General features: G+C 40.8%; 1 protein-coding gene across 1 annotated transcript in view; it reads left to right on the top strand.

Annotated features, from left to right (window-relative positions):
- The window catches only part of MORC1 (MORC family CW-type zinc finger 1), a 109,439-nt gene that overhangs the window by 58,723 nt on the left and 31,219 nt on the right, over positions 1-19,497 (top strand). Inside the window, exons 16-20 of the mRNA XM_050962804.1 lie at positions 1,951-2,056; positions 3,840-3,978; positions 12,992-13,060; positions 13,428-13,658; positions 15,252-15,341. Of these exons, the coding sequence (XP_050818761.1) occupies positions 1,951-2,056; positions 3,840-3,978; positions 12,992-13,060; positions 13,428-13,658; positions 15,252-15,341 (635 nt within the window). The remainder of the gene's footprint in view (positions 1-1,950; positions 2,057-3,839; positions 3,979-12,991; positions 13,061-13,427; positions 13,659-15,251; positions 15,342-19,497) is intronic.

The raw sequence follows: 19,497 nt of genomic DNA, 5'->3' as shown, positions 1-19,497 counted from the left end.
CAGGTGCTCCTGGAGAGATACACAGACACAAGCTCTGTGAAACTACACAGAGTGACTCCCCCTCTCTGTTTCCAATCCTGGAAACAAAAAGTACTTTCCTATTCCCCCAGAGGGAAGGCAAAATCAGGCTAGCAATCCAACACACAGATCTCCCCTGATTTCTTCCTCCCACCAATTCCCTGGTGAGTACAGACTCAATTTCCCTGAATTAAAGAAAAAACTCCAACAGGTCTTAAAAGAAAGCTTTATATAAAAAAGGAAAGAAAAATACATACAAATGGTCTCTCTGTATTAAGATGATACAATACAGGGTCAATTGCTTGAAAGAATATTGAATAAACAGCCTTATTCAAAAAGAATACAAATCAAAGCACTCCAGCACTTATATTCATGCAAATACCAAAGAAAAGAAACCATATAACTTACTATCTGATCTCTTTGTCCTTACACTTAGAAACAGAAGACTAGAAAGTAGAAACTACTTCTCCAAAGCTCAGAGAAAGCAGGCAGACAGAAAACAAAGACTCAGACACAAACTTCCCTCCACCCAGAGTTGAAAAAATCCGGTTTCCTGATTGGTCCTCTGGTCAGGTGCTTCAGGTGGAAGAGACATTAACCCTTAGCTATCTGTTTATGACGTTACAGTGCTATATACGGTATTCATTTCCAGCCATGTCAGTGCATGCTGCTTGTTGGAAATCACATCAGTCTTGTCTTCCCATCCCATTTCAATACAGTTGTAATCCACCATTTGGGAGAAACCCACTGCATTTCAAAGCAATCTGGAGTTTATTTCTTAGACGCATAAAGCATTTTGCAAATTTGTCAGATCTGCTTGCTAAATTCATGTCAATTGAAGAGAGGGGCAAGGTAAGGGAGGGATGGGGCAAGCAAGACAGCAGTAACCTATTTAACATATAATATTTCGTGACTTGTCATGGTTAGATATAGTTTAACATCTTGAAAGCATTTGTACTGGTTAACTGATCCGTAAATATTTCAAAATGCTGATCCTGGTCTAGAAATCCATAAAACTTTAGTTGCTCTAATATAGTTGGCACAATAACTACCACTATTCAGAAAAATATACTCCTTACCTTCTCTTACTACTTAATCCTAATAATAAGACATTAAACCCAAACTGGATTAGTTCTTCCCCAACAGGTATTGCAGCACTTCATATTTTCCAAAAGCCTGCTGCAGTATGGTCATCTACCTTTTGGAAAGTGTTCAATAACAAGTGTTCCCAGGGTAGAAATAACACCAACATAAGTGACAATGTTGGACAGCATATGCTAATTATCTAACGTTACAGTAGTAAGCGGAGTATCTGCCAAACTGTATGTAAAATGTGAAATTATACATGGTGATTCCTTTGCTAACATGAGTCCAACTAACTGGATTGCCCTCAGAGGGAGAGAAATTATAACTAACGCATCTTAGAAACCTCTAAAAGTTATGTGAACCTGATATGATCTATGAAAAGCTATTTCAAGGCCCCGTATCTTCTGTTTTAGTGTGATTGGAAGCCTTATGCCATAGAATGTGAGCTTGTTTTCTGACTTTCTAATAGAGGTTTGGGGTGGTAGAATCAGCCATTTCTATTCTTGATGGGTCATGACATTCAAAACCTGTCACTTGTTCAGGGCTGAACACTGCCTGTCCTGGAACTTGGGAAAGCTGAGCTTTGGGGGAATAGGGAAAGGTAACATTTATGTTGTATGTTGCCCTTTTTTTTTTTTTTTTTTTTAATAGCAGTCATTTGCTGGAATTTCTCTTAATGTGCCAAAATTCTGACAGCTTCAGAGAGGCTTTAGTAGACAGAGGAAAAATGAGACAGTCAAAGCTGCATGTTGAATCCCATTAATCACATTAGCACAATAAATGGGATGAGAGTTTTTTTTTAATACGTGCTGTGATATAGTCATTTTCTTCTAAATACTTAATTAGATATCTGCCTTAAATGGAGGGTTCTGTCATCGTCCACTGATATCGAAAACAAAGACCACTGTGGAATCTGGACTTGTGAAATGATCCCTGGTCCTCTGGAAAACAAGTAAGCTTTTGATTAGCAATACTATATCACTGATTAGCATATTAATAATGAATTATCATTTATTAGCCATCTCCCTTGAAGCCAGAGTAATAAACAAATGCAAACAGTAAAGCGTACATGGTATAGAAATATTTGCAAAAGCAAATACCATGTGAAACTTTGCTATTGTGATCGTTATATTAGAGAACAAAAACAGAGTAATGGGGGTGTATCTAACCTTGTTAAGTGCGCTGAGTGGCAGGTAGTATGTGTATCAGCTCTGCTACTTTGGACACTTGCCACTGATGGTAATCCCTATCCCTGCTTTAATGATGAACTCAGTCATTGGGAGAAGAGACATTTTGGGGTCACTCACATCTAATCTAAATCTGAGTCTGTCTGGCACACACAATGATTTTAGTGCCCAAAGCTCCATTACGGAGAAAGCACGCAAGTCAGGCAGCAATGTTATCCCAGCACGAAAACTGATCCTGTATTAATTATTCAGGCAGAGAACAGGGGTGGGTGTGTGTGTGTGTGTGTGTGTGTGTGTGTGTGTGTGTGTAAAGAGAGAGAGATTCCGTGCACAGATTTATTATGAAAGGTGACTGTAAAAAATAGCATCTGATATCTGTACTAAATACAGTGAAACTACAGGTAAGTATTTTTTTCTGACTGCCAGTCCTATAACCCTAAACAAGGACAGTCAAGCTTGGCTCCATCTTTATCACACGATTAAGGTTCCATAGGCAAAACTGAACCCTCAGGCCATGTCTGCACTACAGAATTATATTGACCTAACTTAGCTTGATATACAGCCACCGCAGTTATTAAATCGCTTGTGTGCGTACGCACACTTGGCTCCTTGGGTCAGCGATGCGTGTCCTCACCAGGAACGTTTATATTGATTGCTGGTGACAGTCAATGTAAGCAATGCAGTGTCTACATTGACACTGCATCAGTCTAATTACATGAGGCACTTACGTCGGTGGGAGCCAAATTTAAGTGAAGACACCTCTACAGCTGGGTTGATGCAAGGCAGCTTATGTTGACCTAACTGTGTAGTGTAGAGCAGGGGTTCTCAACCTTTTTTTTCCGAGTCCCTGTCCAACATGCTATAAAAACTCCATGGCTCATCAGTGCCACAACACTGTTTTTCTGCATATAAAGCTAGGGCTATCATAAAAGCAAGGCAATTTCTCGGGGCCCCATGCCATAGGGATCCCCGAAAAACTAAGCTACTCAGGCTTCAACTTCAGCCCCAAGTGGCAGGGCTTAGAGCCCTGGGGCTCCAGCCCCACACAGCAGAGCTTCAGCTTTCTGCCATGGGCCCCAGCCAGTCTAAAAATGGCCCTGCTTGGTGCCCCAAAACCTGCTCACAGAACCTCAGAAGGCCCTGGACCCTTAGTTGAGAACCACTGGTGTAGAGCAGGCCTTGGTGACCGCTGTGCAATTAGCATTTAGTATATTGCACAGGCATATCTGCCTGAGTCATGGTAAGTAATTCTGGTGCACAAGAAGGAATAGAAACTCGCTCTCTTCCTTTAATCGGTGTTTGCATCCCAGAACTAACGAGAGTGAAAAGTAGCAAAGCTAATTTTTGTCACTGAAATTAACAAGTGATGTGGAGTATATTCAGAGAACAGTTCTATTGTGTAAGATGATGCCTCTTTTAGTCATTTTGGAGGGCAGTACTGTAATTTGAACCACTGAAGATAATTTCTTGCTAGACAATACAAGATAACAGAGCACGTATTCCTTTTCACTCATTTTTCTCTTACATCGATTTGAAACCATATTGTAGGTGTAATAGACCAGAACGTTTACCCTCCATCCCTTTGGGTACTTTGAACAGACTATCACTGTCACCGAATGCAAAAGAAAAATTCCTCATAGATTCAATCCAGCGACATCAAAAGAAGCTGGAAAACTTGCAGTCCCAGGTGAGCTGTTATCTTTAGCTTACACTGTTTTCCTCTGAGCTGTCTGGAGTTTGTCTTAGGGGAAGTTCCCAGTAACTCAATTTGAATCTAAAAGTTAAACATTCTTGGTTTGTTTGGTTTGTTTGGTTTTTTGAAAGAATGAGGAGAAAAGCAGAATGTGTAAAATCTCTGATTCAGGTAGAACGTGTTCCGTGGCAGTATTTTTCAGTGATAGAGTTGAAATTATTAATCAAGTGAAAACAATTTGATTAACTTCGGTTTAATAACTATCAAATTGTGAGTTGATCTTTGTTTTTTTCTGAAATACATCATGTGAAGTGAAATTATGTTCTACTAGTCGGTAAGCAAAGCAATATGTAATTGATACTATCTTCAGAGGTGAGAATTGCATAATTTGCTTTTCTCTATCATTTATTTTCTAATAGAAATTAGGATTCTGGAAACTGCTGCTGCAATCTTCATTACCAAATTTTGTCTGGAAGTTAAATATGCATGGTCCATAAAGTCCAGAAATACTGGTACCTTTTGGTAGACTTAATATTTACTGGGTACTAAAAGGATAAATAGCATGATTTCCAGATAAAAAATAATCCTCTCAAATTGGAGTGTATATAAATATTGTTGTCCTTTTTAGGGCGGTAGTAGATATTGGGGACTTGTTTGTTTCCTGTAGGAGGTGAAATCAGTGGAATAAGGTCAAAATATTTTCATAGTTTTGACTAGTTTGTTTTACACTACATACATCAGTCATTGAACAGAGCTGGTCACAATCAGCATGCAGGCAAATCCTTCTTTTGGGAATACAGCCAAACACCAATGCTTGGCTTCAAGGGAACAATTCTTTTGAGCTAGGTTTCCAAAAAATAACCCAATTCAGAAAACTAACAGCGCAGCATTTCTTCAGACTGAAGAGTGCTTGTGCTCCAAGAAGAAAGTTGTAAAACTCTGGAAGAGGGCCATAACAATAGTCTAGGAACAGAAAAGGTCATTCTGTCAAACAAACCATTTCACAGCTTGCTCACCATATTTTTCGGCACTGTGTCTTATATCTTAGTTCTATACTTCAGAAGTAAATTCTAAATGCCTCTGAAATTCATTTATTATCATAGCTGTAGTTTTTTTTCCCTAGTTACTCATTCATAAGTTTACCTAATTCTGCTGAAACAGTTCCATACAGTGGGGACATACTCCACAATTAGATTTCAAAAATCTTCCATTGTTGCTTTTGATAACTTAGCACACTTGTAGTTTGGTCAGCTCAGTCTCCTTTTTTCCTGTTGTCTTATACGGTTAAATTGAATTATTCTGCGCCTTTTTCAAGAAAGATTCTATGTAAGATTACCTATAATGATCAAAGATGAAGTCAAAATGTCTCATATATAGGCAACATTGTCTCTTACTTTGTAATAGCAAATGGAAAGAACACCATTTAACACCTGCTTTGCCTGTGAAACCACTGCTGTATGCTAAGATTTCAATATTTTTTCCACAATAATTAGCTTTGATTAGTTACAATTTTCTCTTATTTTTAGTATCTTCTGGAAACCTAGAGAACTTGTTTCCAGGATAATTATCCAATTCATTGATGATATGCACAGGCACCCATGGAAATGCTGAGGTTTAGCACTGGACTGTAACTAGAGTTATTGCGGTAATACAAGTATTCACTATAGTATGATTGTAACAATGATAGTTCTGGTGGGACCCAACTGAAAGAGCCAATTCAGGACAAATTGCTTAAAGCAGGGCAGCCCAAGGCTAGGGTTTCTTTACTATTAAGGCAAACCAAATCAGCCAAACAGAGAAGATTTCAGTTTTACCCCATTGGCTAACCACAAGTCACACAAGCAATTCCCTTAGACCCTCCAGTTTCCCAGTGTCACCACCAGTGCCACTCATTATGGGGACAAATGGTTATGAAAACCAATACACCAGTAAAAGAGAAAAGGGTCTCCTGATCCCAAAAGACCAAGCACCCCAGACGCAAATTAATATACAAATCAGATCTTACCCACAAATCACACTGTTGCCAATCCTTTAGAATCTAAAATGTAAAGGTTTGTTCATTAAAGGAAAAAGATATAGATAAGAGCAAGAATTGGTTAAATGGAGTTAATTACATACAATAATGGCAAAATTCTTGGTTCAGGCTTGTAGCAGTGATGGAATAAACTGCAGGTTCAAATCAAGTCTCTGGAGTACATCCACAGCTGGGATGGATCATTCAGTCCTTTATTCAAAGCTTCAGTTTGTAACAAAGCCCTTCCAGAGATATGAAGCAGGATTGAAGACAAGATGGAGGAGCTGCAGCAGTTTTTTGCTGTCTCTTGTCCTGTGGCCTTTCTGTCTTTTGTTCCCAAGACATTCATCTAGCACATGACAAGAAAAAACCTTAGAATTCTGTGCATAGGCATGTCCCTGCATACCTTGCTGAGTCACAAGGTGTATCTACCTTCTTTCAATGGGTCAGTTGTATAGCTGATGGCCCTTAATGGGCCATCAAGCAGGCTAGGTAGTGCTGATGCCAAATTGGCTAGGGTGTCACCCAGAAGCATAGCAGAAGTTTGAAATACAGATGGCATAGAGCCAATATTCATAACTTTAAATACAAAAATGATGCATGCACCCAGATAGCATAATCATAACCAGCAAACCATAACCGTGTCTTAAACACCTTATTTGACTCCCTTTGTACAGGTTTCGTGCCACTACAGGACCTTGGTTGCAACAATGATCTATATGGTCACAAGTTATGTCAGTAACGTCACAATGGTAACACTAATTACAGTAAGATGCTAAATGTCAGTGCCCTTATGGTAAATTACTGGTCTCTTGTATGTGGACAGATGTTCACCAGTTCCTAGAACTGACCCTGCAGAGGCTGGAGAGTAAAGGGGAGCTTGACTCATCTCTTGCCAAATAGAAAAGCTTCCAGCTATGTGTTTTCTTCTCTTTTTCAGACAGTGTTTTTGATGCAGCACTGTATTGTACCTCCTGTTTTCCTTTCCTTATCTTTGATTGCTATCCCTTGTCATATGCCTTTTGAAAATCTAAGTGTAACTACATCCACTGAATTTGCCTTTATCTTAGTGATAATGCCTTCAAAGAACTCCAGCAGGTTCAGTAAAACATTCTCTTCCTTACCTGAATGCATATTGGCTGTTACTCCAGCTGTGCATGCATCCTGCACACTTTACAAAAAAGTGCATACGTTTTATTGTGACAACTCAATACTATCATTTTTCTTGAAAAAATTGTAAGTGCTGATAAGATTCAGCATAAATATTGAGTCCCATTTTTTTTCTTTCTCTGAGCTGTTACAGTGGGAGTAGCATCTTTGGGGACTCTCTGCAGGCAGAGAGGAGCCGGCATTCATTGGGCATGTGCTGCACATAAGGACCTTTCCAAACAAAATAAAGCATTTAGTCTTAAGTTCTGTTTCAGGAAAGTGGACAAGAGGACTTGCTAAACCTTTAATGTTTCCAGAGTGTAATGGTAACTTTTGTACTGAAGGGAACAGAACATTTTAACTACTGAATAGCTAATCTTCGCACTCTGTAGTGTTGTCTCAGGCCTGCACAACTTGGAAAGCGGAGAGGGCCATATTACTCCAAAGAAAACAGCTGAGGGCCGAAACACACACCCCCCAGCACTGCCCAGCCCCCTCAAAACACAACCCCCCCCGAAAATAATCCCCCCAGCGCCGTCTAGCACCCCTGAAACAACACCCCCCCGCGGCTCACCTGCCTCCCCCACACCACTGCCCACCCGCTCGGATTCTCGGCCCTCCTCCCCTGCCGCCAGCTCACCTGCCCCCCGCCAATGCCCTCCTCGCCTCCTCAGACCCCACTCCCCTGGCTCACCTGCCCCCGCAGCTTGTGTTCTCACCTTCCCCTCCCCCTCCGGCTCGCATACTCATCCCCCCGCCACTGCCCGCCTGCTGACGTCGTCAACCTCGCACCTCCCTGGCCAGTATTGAGCTGCCAAAATCTTTACAACCAGTTCCCTCCTCACCCCACAAGGGGATCGTGGCCCACCCCTTGGGACCCCTGCCCCATCCACCCCCTTTCCCTGTCCCCTGACTACCCCCCGCCACCCCATCCAACCCCTCCTCTCATTCCTGATGGCCCCCCGGGACCCCTGCCCCTGACAGCCCCCCTGGGACCCTTGCCCCCATTCAGCCCCCCATTCCCCACCCTCTAACTGCCTTGACCCCTGCTCTGCTCCCCGGCTCCAGGCTTGGGGCAAAGGGGGAACCGCCCCTCAGCACTCGCCAGCAGCATGACAGGAAGCGGAGCAGGCTGGGGCTGGGTCACTCCACTTCCTGCAGGAAGTGGCCTGCCTCCCTCCCTCACCCCCGTCTCCCACGAAGGTCTCAGGTCACCTCCCCCCCCACCCACGGAGGCCTGGGGCCAGGGCCGGCTTTAGGCCAATTCCACCAATTCCGCTGAATCGGGCCCCGTGCCTAAGAGGGCCCTGCGCCCAGTGAGAATCTCTTCCCTGGCTAGAGACACCTTTTTAATTTTTACTCACCTGGCAGCGCTCTGGGTCTTCAGCAGCACTTTGGCGGCAAGTCCTTCAGTGCCGCTGAAGACCTGGAGCAAGTGAAGGACGTGCCACCGAAGACTTGGAGCACCGCCCGGTCAGTACAAGCCCCATGTGGTTTTTTACATTATTTTTTTTTTAATATAGACATCCCTGCCGGGGCCCTGTCGAAACTGTTTGAATTGGGCCCCGCACTTCCTAAAGCCGGTCTTGCCTGGGGCATGGCCCCACACAGCCCCCTCTCGGAAGCTTGGGGCAGGGCCCTGCGGGGGGACTGCGTAGGGCACCAAAATAGCTAGGGACGGACCTGGATCCCTGGGCCGGAGTGGGGGCGCAAGGTGGAAGTTTCGCCTAGGGTGCAAAATATCCTTTCACTAGCCCTGTATGTGATACTAAATTTGTTTAGCATTGGAAATCAACTTTGAATCTTTTTTAAAACTGTTGTTGCTTGACTAAATACACTTGAATTTGGGGCCATATTTCTCCAGGTGACAAGTTTATATAAGAAGGTATATCTACACAGTCTATCAAGAAAGTTACAAAAGATTTTGGTCAAATTACATTTTGTGAAAATCATTGCTTTATAACTCATTAAATTGCCTCTTGGCTACAGTGATTATTTTTCAATATTCCTACATTTCATGGGTTGGATATTATTCTTTAGTTACAGCAATGAGAATTCAGGATAAGTCCATTGATTTTAATGGAGTTGCTCCAGTTTTATGCCAGTGGTACTGAGGACAGAAATGTGGCCCTAGATACTTAAATACATAATATTAAACTCGATGTATAGCTACCCCATATGAATGGAGAGGTAGGATTTGTCTATTCAGACTGCTATGTTACGTTACACCTGTAATAGAAATGTGTGCTGGTGAACCATTTGTATGCCAAGATGTACTCTTTGTGCAATATTGCTGTCGCAGTTTCAGAGTAATTGCACCTGTATTTCCCCTCTGTGGTCACTTGAGGGCATAAGATTTCTGACTTCCAGCCAGCACTTCTCTTGGGTTGAGACCCACACCACCCTTCCTGCTGACAAGAGTTTTTAAGGCTGTACAGCCCCCTGCCATGCATTGTAATGTCCCCAGCAAGGAAGTCTGCCTAAAGGCCAGCATCTGTGTGTTGTCTTCTCTCTAAGCACAATGTTTTTAACCTTTGACCACACAGCTTTTCCACTAAAACTTTCATTATAAGAGGAAAACACACACACACACACACACACACACACACACACACAAAATTTAAGAAAGTTCCTACATATTTAGCTAACATACCAAAAATCACCCATCTTCACATAAAGTGTCTGGTAGGCAATATCCCTTCCAACCATTCAGCAAGAATGGGAGTCCCCTTAGAACCAAAGGTCCTGTCCATCTGCTTAGTCAAAAAGAAGGCCCTGAGTTAGGTTAGACTCAGCCTTTTATACCCAAAGCCCTTTCTTTGTCTTTTGGTCTTTGGAAAAACTGCTTTGAATGAGTATATGCAAGACACCCGAGGGAGTGGAACTTCTCTGGAGTCAATACCAGGATGAGTGTACACACATACACACACTCTCTTTGTCTCTCTCTGTTCCTGAAGGAGTTGTGGTAACCCTCCCCCATGAGTAGAACTGTCATACAAGAAACCATTCAGAAATTTCAAACAGTGATTCTCCAAAGATATTGCATGGGGTTGAAATATTTGTCACCACTGCTTTACTAAATTTCTCAAGGTAGCATAAAGCATATTGTACAGTGTGTATATATGTACTTAACTGTCTACTAACTCTCAAAGAGGCAGAAGCTAAATTGACTGCCAAACTGTGGCTGCCGAATTCACCCCGGCTGCCAAACTGTGCTCTATAATCTAAGCTTACATTTAAATATATTTTTGTTCAATGGGAGCACAAAAAATACTTAACCAAGTGGAAGTTAGTAGTGCTGAGTGTGCAATCAATCTGAAACAATAACCCTGAGAGGTGTGAAATGCCCCTTTCATCTAAATGGTATCCATTAGCTTTAATTTGAGGATGACAGTATAAACCTCTACATTCTTAACTAGCTACCTGCTGGTAACTTAAACAAAATAACTAAGGGTGTCAATTGATTAAAAAAATTAATTGTGATGAATCACACTGTTAAACAACAATAGAATACCATTTATTTAAATATTTTGGATTTTTTCTACATTTTCAAATCTATTGAGAATAGAAAGTGTACAGTGCTCACTTTATATTTTTTATTACAAGTATTTACACTATAAAAAAACCCAGAAGAAATAGTATTTTTCAATTCACCTAATGCAAAGTACTGTAGTAAAATCTCTTAATTATGAAAGTTGAACTTACAAATGTAGAATTATGTACAAAAAAACTGCATTCAAAAATAAAACAATATAAAATTTTAGAACCTGCAAGTCCATTCTGTCCTACTTCTTGTTCAGCCAATCTCTCAGACAAACAAGTTTGTTTACATTTGCAGGAGATAATGCTGCTTGCTTCTTGTTTACAATGGCATCCATCTGAAAGTGAGAACAGGCATTCACATGGCACTGTTGTAGCCAGCGTCTCAAGATATTTACGTGCCAGATGTACTAAAGATTCATATGTCCCTTCATGCTTCAACTACCATTCCAGGAGACATGCATCCATGCTGATCACAGGTTCTGCTCAATAACTATCCAAAGCAGTGTAGACTGATGCATGTTCATTTTCATTATCTGAGTCAGATGCCATCAGCAGAAGGTTGATATATATATTGATGGTTCAGGTTTTGAGGTTTCTGCATCGAAGTGTTGCTCTTTTAAGACTTCTGAAAGCATGCTCCACACCTCATCTCTCTCAGATTTTGGAAGGCACTTCAGATTCTTAAACCTTGGGTTGAGTGCTGTAGCTGTCTTTAGAAATCTCACATTGGTAACTTCTTTGCCTTTTGTCAGATCTGCAGTGAAAGTGTTCCTAAAATGAACAACATGTGCTGGGTCATCACTCAAGACTGCTCTAACATGAAATATATGGCAGAATGCAGGTAAAGCAGAGCAGGGGACATACAGTTCTTCCCCCAAGGAGTTCAATCACAAATTAAATTAACATATAGATTTTTTTTTTAATGAGCATCATCAGTATGGAAGCATGTCCTCTGGGATGGTGGCCGAAGCATGAAGGGGTAAACAAATGTTTAGCATATCTGGCACATAAATACCTTACATTGTTTTGTTTTTGAGTGCAGTTATGTAACAAAAAAAATCTGTTTGTTATGAAAGTGCAATTTACAAAGAGATTGCACTACAGTACTCGAATGAGGTCAACTGAAAAATACCATTTCTTTTGTTTATCATTTTTACAGTGTAAGTATTTGTAATCCAAACTAACATACAGTTTGATTTCAATTACAACACAGAATACAATATACATGAAAACTTAGGAAAAAATCAGAAATATTTAGTAAATTTCAATTGGTATTCTATTGTTTAACAGTGCAATTAAAACTGTGATTAATCGCAATTAATGTTTTTGAGTTAATCACAGTTAACTCACGTGATTAATCGACTGCCCTAAAAATAACAGCAACCAGCAAATAGGCTTATTGCACAATTCCCAGCTGCCTCACTCCTCATTTTTTTATTTATCTGAATCCACAATGGTGCTTATAGAATTTCCCCCAGAGTACCATTACTGAGGTACCTGGCCACTGAAGGAAGGTTAGGCTTACAGGGGAGTATGTAGAGTTTTGAGCCTGTTTCTTGGTATTCTCTTGTATCTCATTAGAGGGGAAATTTACTGCATTCCTGATCAGCCTGTGAAGAACAGGAGTTGCTTGGGGAACTGCTCTCCATTTTCCTCCAGAAACTTGAGGAGTCTACTTGGGTAGTCCTTGAAAATAGAAGTTATATTCACTTTTTTGCCTAATTGGCTAGCTAGCACAGAGATGCTGGGTGGCCTTTGAGTTAGAATTCTGACCACTAGGTTCTTTGGTGGGAATTTCTAACTAATAAACCAGGACTTTATGAAAGCTTGTTTCACTTCAGAGTGTGCTGTGGTGACTTGGTTTTGGGGAACGGAACTGGGGGCTAACCATGCTTAATTCTCCCCCCCCTTTTTTTCTAAATAAACACACCTCTTCAAAAGCCTCTGCTGCCTTCTTGAAACGTAACAGATAGCAGAGTCAGTTCTGTATAAAACTCCTTAGCTAGAGATGACCCAGAAAGCCTCATCCTGCATAGAGCAGATCCCAGAAGGTGAGTTGACTTTCATAAGGATGGGAGGGGAAGAAGTATTTAAAGAGGTTATTTATAACTTATTTCTGTGGTGAATGCCTCCTGCCACTAGCATAATGGGAGTATTAAAGATATTAAACTCAAGAGTTCACAGTGAACATGTAAGATGGTAAGAACAGTCCATTAGTGAGTCTTTACTGATTTTGTAACAGACTTAAATTACTGTAAACTCCTGAACTGCATGTGTTTACATTTACATTTATTTTTATAGAAATCTCGTTTAATCAAACCACACACAGTTACTCAGTCTGGAGACAGCAGCGGAACTCTATTAATAAATGTGAGTAACTAAACTCTTTGGATAACTATTTTCCATTATGAACTAGCAGAGGCAGGAAAGGAATTAAAGACCCACACTAATTTACCTCAGACCTGTACATGTCAGAATTTTGTCCTTTTGAATGAAGCGGTGTTTCATCTTGCAGAGGAAGTCTGCTAACACATTAAGAATCTGATCCAAAGCCCACTAGAAATTAATGAGAATTTTTCCATTGGCCTCTGTGGTTTCTGGATCAGGCTTTTAGTAAGGTCAAACTTTGTGTAATTCAAGAGTTATGAGGTAAAATAGTTTGTGAGCTTTCTTATTAAATGACCAACCAAAAGAGAAGTGGTTACTTTGACATAACTAACAGTTTCCTTTCTTTAAGAAAAATGAAAGTGTTCAGAAAACAAAGAGTCAAAGAAATGCTTTCCATAGAGAGCCAGCTCCCTCATCTTCATGTTTGGATAACTGTAGCAGAAAACAACATGTGAAAAAAAGAGGCCCTAAAAGATGGAATATTTCAGAGCACAGGGTTATTTCCCAGAAGAAAGCAAGACCTCATGAACGACACATACCTCCTGTTTCCCTATTGGAGAAGGATCACCAAGTTTCACTGGTGTAGTACCACTTTATTTCTTTGTTTTTGATCTCCTTCCTAAAGTAGCTTGCTTATTAGTTTGATTTATACTGGGTATTAATCAACTTGGAAGGTGCATTTCCAATAAGAAAAAATTTAAGAAAGGGCATATACTATAACACAAAATTCATGAACTTTCATTAAAATCTTTCCAGTTGTTTTGAGAATTGCAGCCCTTAACTGGCTTTCCATGATCAGTGAGGCGTTCAATCAAAGTGGATGTGGCCCATTCCCACAAAACTTCAAAAACAGACTTCCACGAGAAACTGCAGAACTGGAATTAATTTGAAAACTTGACACCATCAAATTAGGCCTGAATAAAGACTAGGAGTGGCTGGGTCACTACAGAAAATAATTTTCCCTCTGTTGATATTCACCCCTTCTTGTCAACTGTTGGGAATGGGCCACATCCACCCTAACTGAATTGGCCTCGTTAGCACTGATCCCCCACTTGGTAAGGCAACTCCTATCTCTTCATGTGCTTTATATTTATACCTGCTTACTGTATTTTCCCCTCCAGGCATCTGATGAAGTGGGTTATATCCCATGAAAGCTTATGCCACAGGGACTGCTTGTTGTTTTTACTGATACAGACTAACACTGCTAGCACTCTGAAACCTGAGACAATTCAGTGACTGAAAACAAGGGATTGGAATGGAAAGATTTATGGAGCTTCAAAAATAGTATAGTGGTAACATCTGCTACAGTTCGGCTTGCCTGGTATTTCTTTGTAGTAGCTGGAAGAAATAAAACATCTAAAAACAGTAAGACAGACTAAAAACATCAGCAGTTAAAATGGCTAGAATAAAAATACACTGGTGCTAATAGTCCTCATGCTTCAGGGCATAAAGTGAACACTGGCAAAGCTCAGGAAAAAGTCACTTTCCCCATGTCCCCTCCCCGTATTCCAAACACACCCAATGGGGTAGTATTGCTCATTTGACCATTAGGCTCAGCATTGTTTGCCTTCCTCTGGCAGAAATGACTGTTGAGGATGGCATACATTATTAGGTGGACTATTGGTTTAATGTGGTATGGCCATTCTTTGGTGCTAAATGACTCCTGGTCATAAACTGAGTGTGAAAAGACAGATGACTAGTGTATGCTGATTTGAATATTGTACATTGACCTCATTTTAATACCAGGATTAAATTCAGGGGCAAATATTCAGAAGACACAATTCAGTCATAAGTACAAATTTTACAAGTGGAAATGATATCTGGAAAATGAACACTGCCCTCTTGAAAATTTACCCCTAGAAACAGAATCAGATTTGAACTGTGGATATTTCAGCCCCTTGGTGCATCTTGTGGAAATGTAGCAATACAAAAAATGCATGTTCTGAGCATTTTTACCTAAAAAGCAGAAGGCAAAAGCAGCAATGCCCAGTTATTAAATAATGCTAAGATTTCTGAAATATGCAGGTTCCCACACTGTTTGAATAGGTGTAACATCCTGGAGCATTATTTTACTCTCAATCCTGAGTGATGTGGTATGCTTCAACATCTGTGCTGTTGGCATGCTAAAATTAACTCTAAACTTGTTACTTCCAATTCTCATACCTTGTTGCAGGTACCTCTTCCTAAGAGCCAACACATGCTTCTGGAGAAATCTGAAGTTGCCAACATTAAAAAAGAAGACAGTGACCCAGAAATCATCTGTGTAAATAGCCTTTTTGCCTTTCTTTTTAACTCATAAGCACTGTGTAAAATAATCTGTAGTCAATATCCATAATGAAGATTGAGTGCATTGATACCTCAATTTTTCCTATTAGAAACCTATTTTTAGAAATGGCTGCTAGCACCATTGTGCCAGCACTGGGGAAGCAGCATAATTTTGTCTAATCAGATTTTAAAAGAATATCGTAACAAAACATTTTACTGTCCACACTGCCTGATAAAAATCAGAACGAATTTTTACATAGCAGTAGGATATAGCATGGTAAATGACTTAAAGCCACTAATACTCTCAGTTGATTGGCTTTGAGCTTTCTAAACCCCTGACTTGAAATGCTACTTGCCTTAATTACTTGTGGATCATCTGCTCTAAAATGCTGCTTGGTCATGAAGCTTGAAAAGGTAGTGTTTCTAATTCAGTGAAAATCAGTCCATAAAACAGCAAACCTACTATGTCCGTGCAAATAGCACATACTTTCAGTTAATCTTAGGAGCGTAATTTATTCAGAATAGCACAGAAACTCTGTGAATAGCAGCCTTTATCAACTCAAGGTGTTCTCTCCCTGGCAAAAAGAATATCAGAAATAGCATAGTTGTTTGATATTAATTTTAACAATAACTGTAGGAGTCTGGTGATAGCAAGATGCACATAGAGCAAAATTGCAAAGATAAAGTAAGGGGAAATCACTTCCTGAAAGCAGCAGGAGAACTGCAGTTTCTCAAAGAGATAATGTTAAAGGCACACCTGCGAACTTGCTCCTGCCTCAGTGCAGGGGGCTGGATTCGATGACTTTGTGAGGTCCCTTCCAGCCCTACATTTCTGTAATCAAGTGTGAGGACCAAGATTAATTATAATAGTTGTAAGTCCTAGGTATAGTGTGTGTTTCCTATATAGAAATGTCTAGCAACATGAAAATAGTATTTTTTTAGGAGGCAGCATGGTCTAATAGAGATGAGAAGTAGGAGTTGGGACATCTGGTTTATGTTCCTAGGTGTGCCACTGACTCACTGAGGCACACACTGTAAGTGACTTACCTAACATCAATTTTCCCATCTTTAAACGAGGACCTGTGCTACTACCATACGAACAATAAAAGTTGTGACTTGGGCAGAACTTGTTCAAGCCACTCTTGTCAGGAGAGTAGGCTCTCTCGTTGTCCGGTACTTACTCTTTCAGAGTTGGTCATAAACGTTACGTGAATCACGTTGCTTGTGGTATTCTGGCATTTTTACTTACAGTACCAGCCAAAAAATGAAAGTCTGAACTTTGGGAAAAAATACCCAAACAGACTGGGATTGTTTAGAGTGCAAGTATGGAATAATTCTTTATCTCTCACTCTACTAGATACTTTTCAAATCGTTTCAGATCTTGTTATTTCTGAAGTAACTCAGATTTCACATGCAAGTGAAGTATTGGCAGATCAGATGTCACTTGGGCCATGTAGCTACTTATAACAAGTGTAACTCTTTGGCTCCTGTTTTACTATTCTGCATTCTACCTTCCAAGCAGTTGATATAACAACATCAAACCAGAGGTTAGATGGGACTAGCTGTCACTTCATTTCCTACCCCAGCCCACCTACGCATACTAATAATGTCGATGAGATCTCTAGAACAGGGAAAGTTTAACATATGATTGAGTTAGTAGTAGTACAAATATAGATTACCTAAAGATAAGGATGGAACTGCATTTGGAATCAAACAGTAAAGAGGTACATGGCTGCTGAAATGACATAGTACGTGGGTTAGGAACAAGGGCCCAGCACCAGCTGCTTTTACCATCCACAGATTATGAGTCAGATTGTATTACTACATTTCTGGCCCAAGCTCGGGCAGTGTGAGTTATGGGAGCTCTGAGATGCTATCCCATCCAGAAGTTAGTTCATGTCTGTGCTTCTTGGCATACAATGGGGAGTGTGTACATGGCTATGCCTCTTCTCGGTTTTGAGGAGAGATGAACCAGTGACTGCTAAGAGAGAATAGTCCCAGTATTCCCACAGCTGGAAGAACTATTACTGTGTCCAACCTTTGTGCAGGAAACAGAAAAAGTGGCAGCGTGCCTTATACTACACAGCGGCACAAGTGTCAGGTATAATCTAACCTACATCTGTTTTCAAACAGTACTTAAAAACTGTATTGCTGGTGACCATAGAAATGCCTATAACATTCTTGATAAATGCTACTGTTTTTTCCCTGCTAAGTAGTGGTGTGACTGTCCACTTCAAACAGTGCTTCACACTTAAGCTTTGTATCTCCTTTGGCATGGAAAACCTCCTTTACTCAGTCATTCTGCCGGGTCTTGGGAGGCTTTTCTTAGTTCACATATACCAGTTTTTATTTGTTTTAAGAAAACATCATGTTTGTCATTTATCACTTGCTCCCAGTATATTTGTGTGATCACAGCTGGAAATCTAATCTCAGGCTGCTGGTGGTTAATTAAGTTAGACAAATACCTATTCTCCATAGATATATCATTGCTTTTCTATTATGCTGTAGCTGCAAGAATTAAATTAGGAATTAATTGCCTTTTACTGCCTTGGCAGCTTTTGTTATATTAAACCAGACAGTTATTGGCCTGCTTTAGTTTATCTTAGCCCCTCCCCTGCTTGCCATAAAATGATACAATGGCTGTATGCAGATACTTGCGTCTCTTGCCATATAGACCCAGGTTGCCCTGGCATAACATATTCTCACTAAATATCTTGGCTCAGACTCTTAGCTAGTGTAACTGAGATAGCTCCTTGTAAGTCAATGGAGCTGTGCCAGTTCACACCAACTGCAGATCTGGTCCTTGATTTGCCAAATGAAGTACATCAAAATGGCTCTGGTGTATGAATGTAGATGACTCTTACAAAGTACAGGTAAACATTTCCATATCCGTGTCCTGAGTGAGATGAAATATCTGATGATCATGCTTCATACCATCTCCTATACCAAATGGGTATAGAATGGGTAGCTCTGGTGGGGTGTACAGACCCTACACTGAAGTGGAAGGGGTTAAGGAGCTACTCTGATCACAGGCAGCTCTGCCCTGCTAAACCTGCAGTGCATGCACAGGCTGGAGGAGGAGCTGAAAAGGGGAGCAGAGTAGCTCGCTTGCACGTGAGCAGACCTACACTCTGAAACTCTCCAAAAAGAGCCCTGCTGGGGTCCCTAACTATTGATGGTCTGTCCGACCTGCTGAGGGAAAAAGATTCTGGACATCTGCAAGGTTGGAGACTTCTTTAATTTATTTTGTTTGCAAGCTTTTGTGTTTCCCTCTTGAGTGAGGAGGCTGGTAGGAAGTGGTCTAGGAGGCCTGGCACGTCAGGGAACTGGGTTCAGCTGCCTGCCTTTGGGCCCTGGATTGGAACCTAGTGGAGGAGGGTGGACCCAGGTTCCCTTACCCACGTCCTGATGGGGTGGAGACTCAGGACTAGGAAGACCCCATGTCTCAGAGAGTCCCAAGTCTGGGCAAGGTAAAGCCTGAAGCCCCTTGCTGGGCAGAAGAACTAGCTCTTTGTTGGAATCTTGACATACCCTGGAACAGGTGGACACAACTTGTGGCCAGCCAGAGGGCGAAGCCATAGCAGAGGACAGATCACAAAAGGCTATCAATAGGGGGTGCCAAGATAGAAGAGCACTTGTCACATCCTCACTGACCACTAGGCGGCACCTGTGGAGAGTAGATCCCTTCATAGTAGCCCATTAGCGTCACCACTTTTCTTCGTGCCTGAGGCAATAGTCTCAGACCTTAACTGTTATATCCCACTTCTGAGATACTCAGTATATGCTCCTGTAATAACTATCTTTGTAGATCACTTGTTAAGTAGACAAAAATGGTGCTGTCACCTTCGCTTTGTCTTCATTTATCTGTTTGATCTGGGCTAATTAGCTGTTGTTAGATATAACTCACCTGACAGAGGCAGTACAGTAAATGCTTCTCTAAACTAAATTGAAATCCTAATTCTGTTAATAAGATGTAATTCCTTGGCATTTTGCTGTTTTGCACATAACATCCTAGATATATGAGCCAGGACAGCAGTATTGATTTATGGTAAGGCAACTTTCTTTGTTCTTTTTAATTCCTTTTTAACATTCCTATATATTATTGACTTGCTTTAAGCATGTCTATATGCTTTAGTATGATGATCATTCTAGTC

Source organism: Gopherus flavomarginatus, chromosome 1 (assembly GCF_025201925.1).
Source record: "Gopherus flavomarginatus isolate rGopFla2 chromosome 1, rGopFla2.mat.asm, whole genome shotgun sequence".
NCBI lineage: Eukaryota > Metazoa > Chordata > Testudines > Testudinidae > Gopherus > Gopherus flavomarginatus.
The sequence above is the reverse complement of the archived record's forward strand: the minus strand, read 5'-3'. Positions and strand labels throughout refer to the sequence as shown.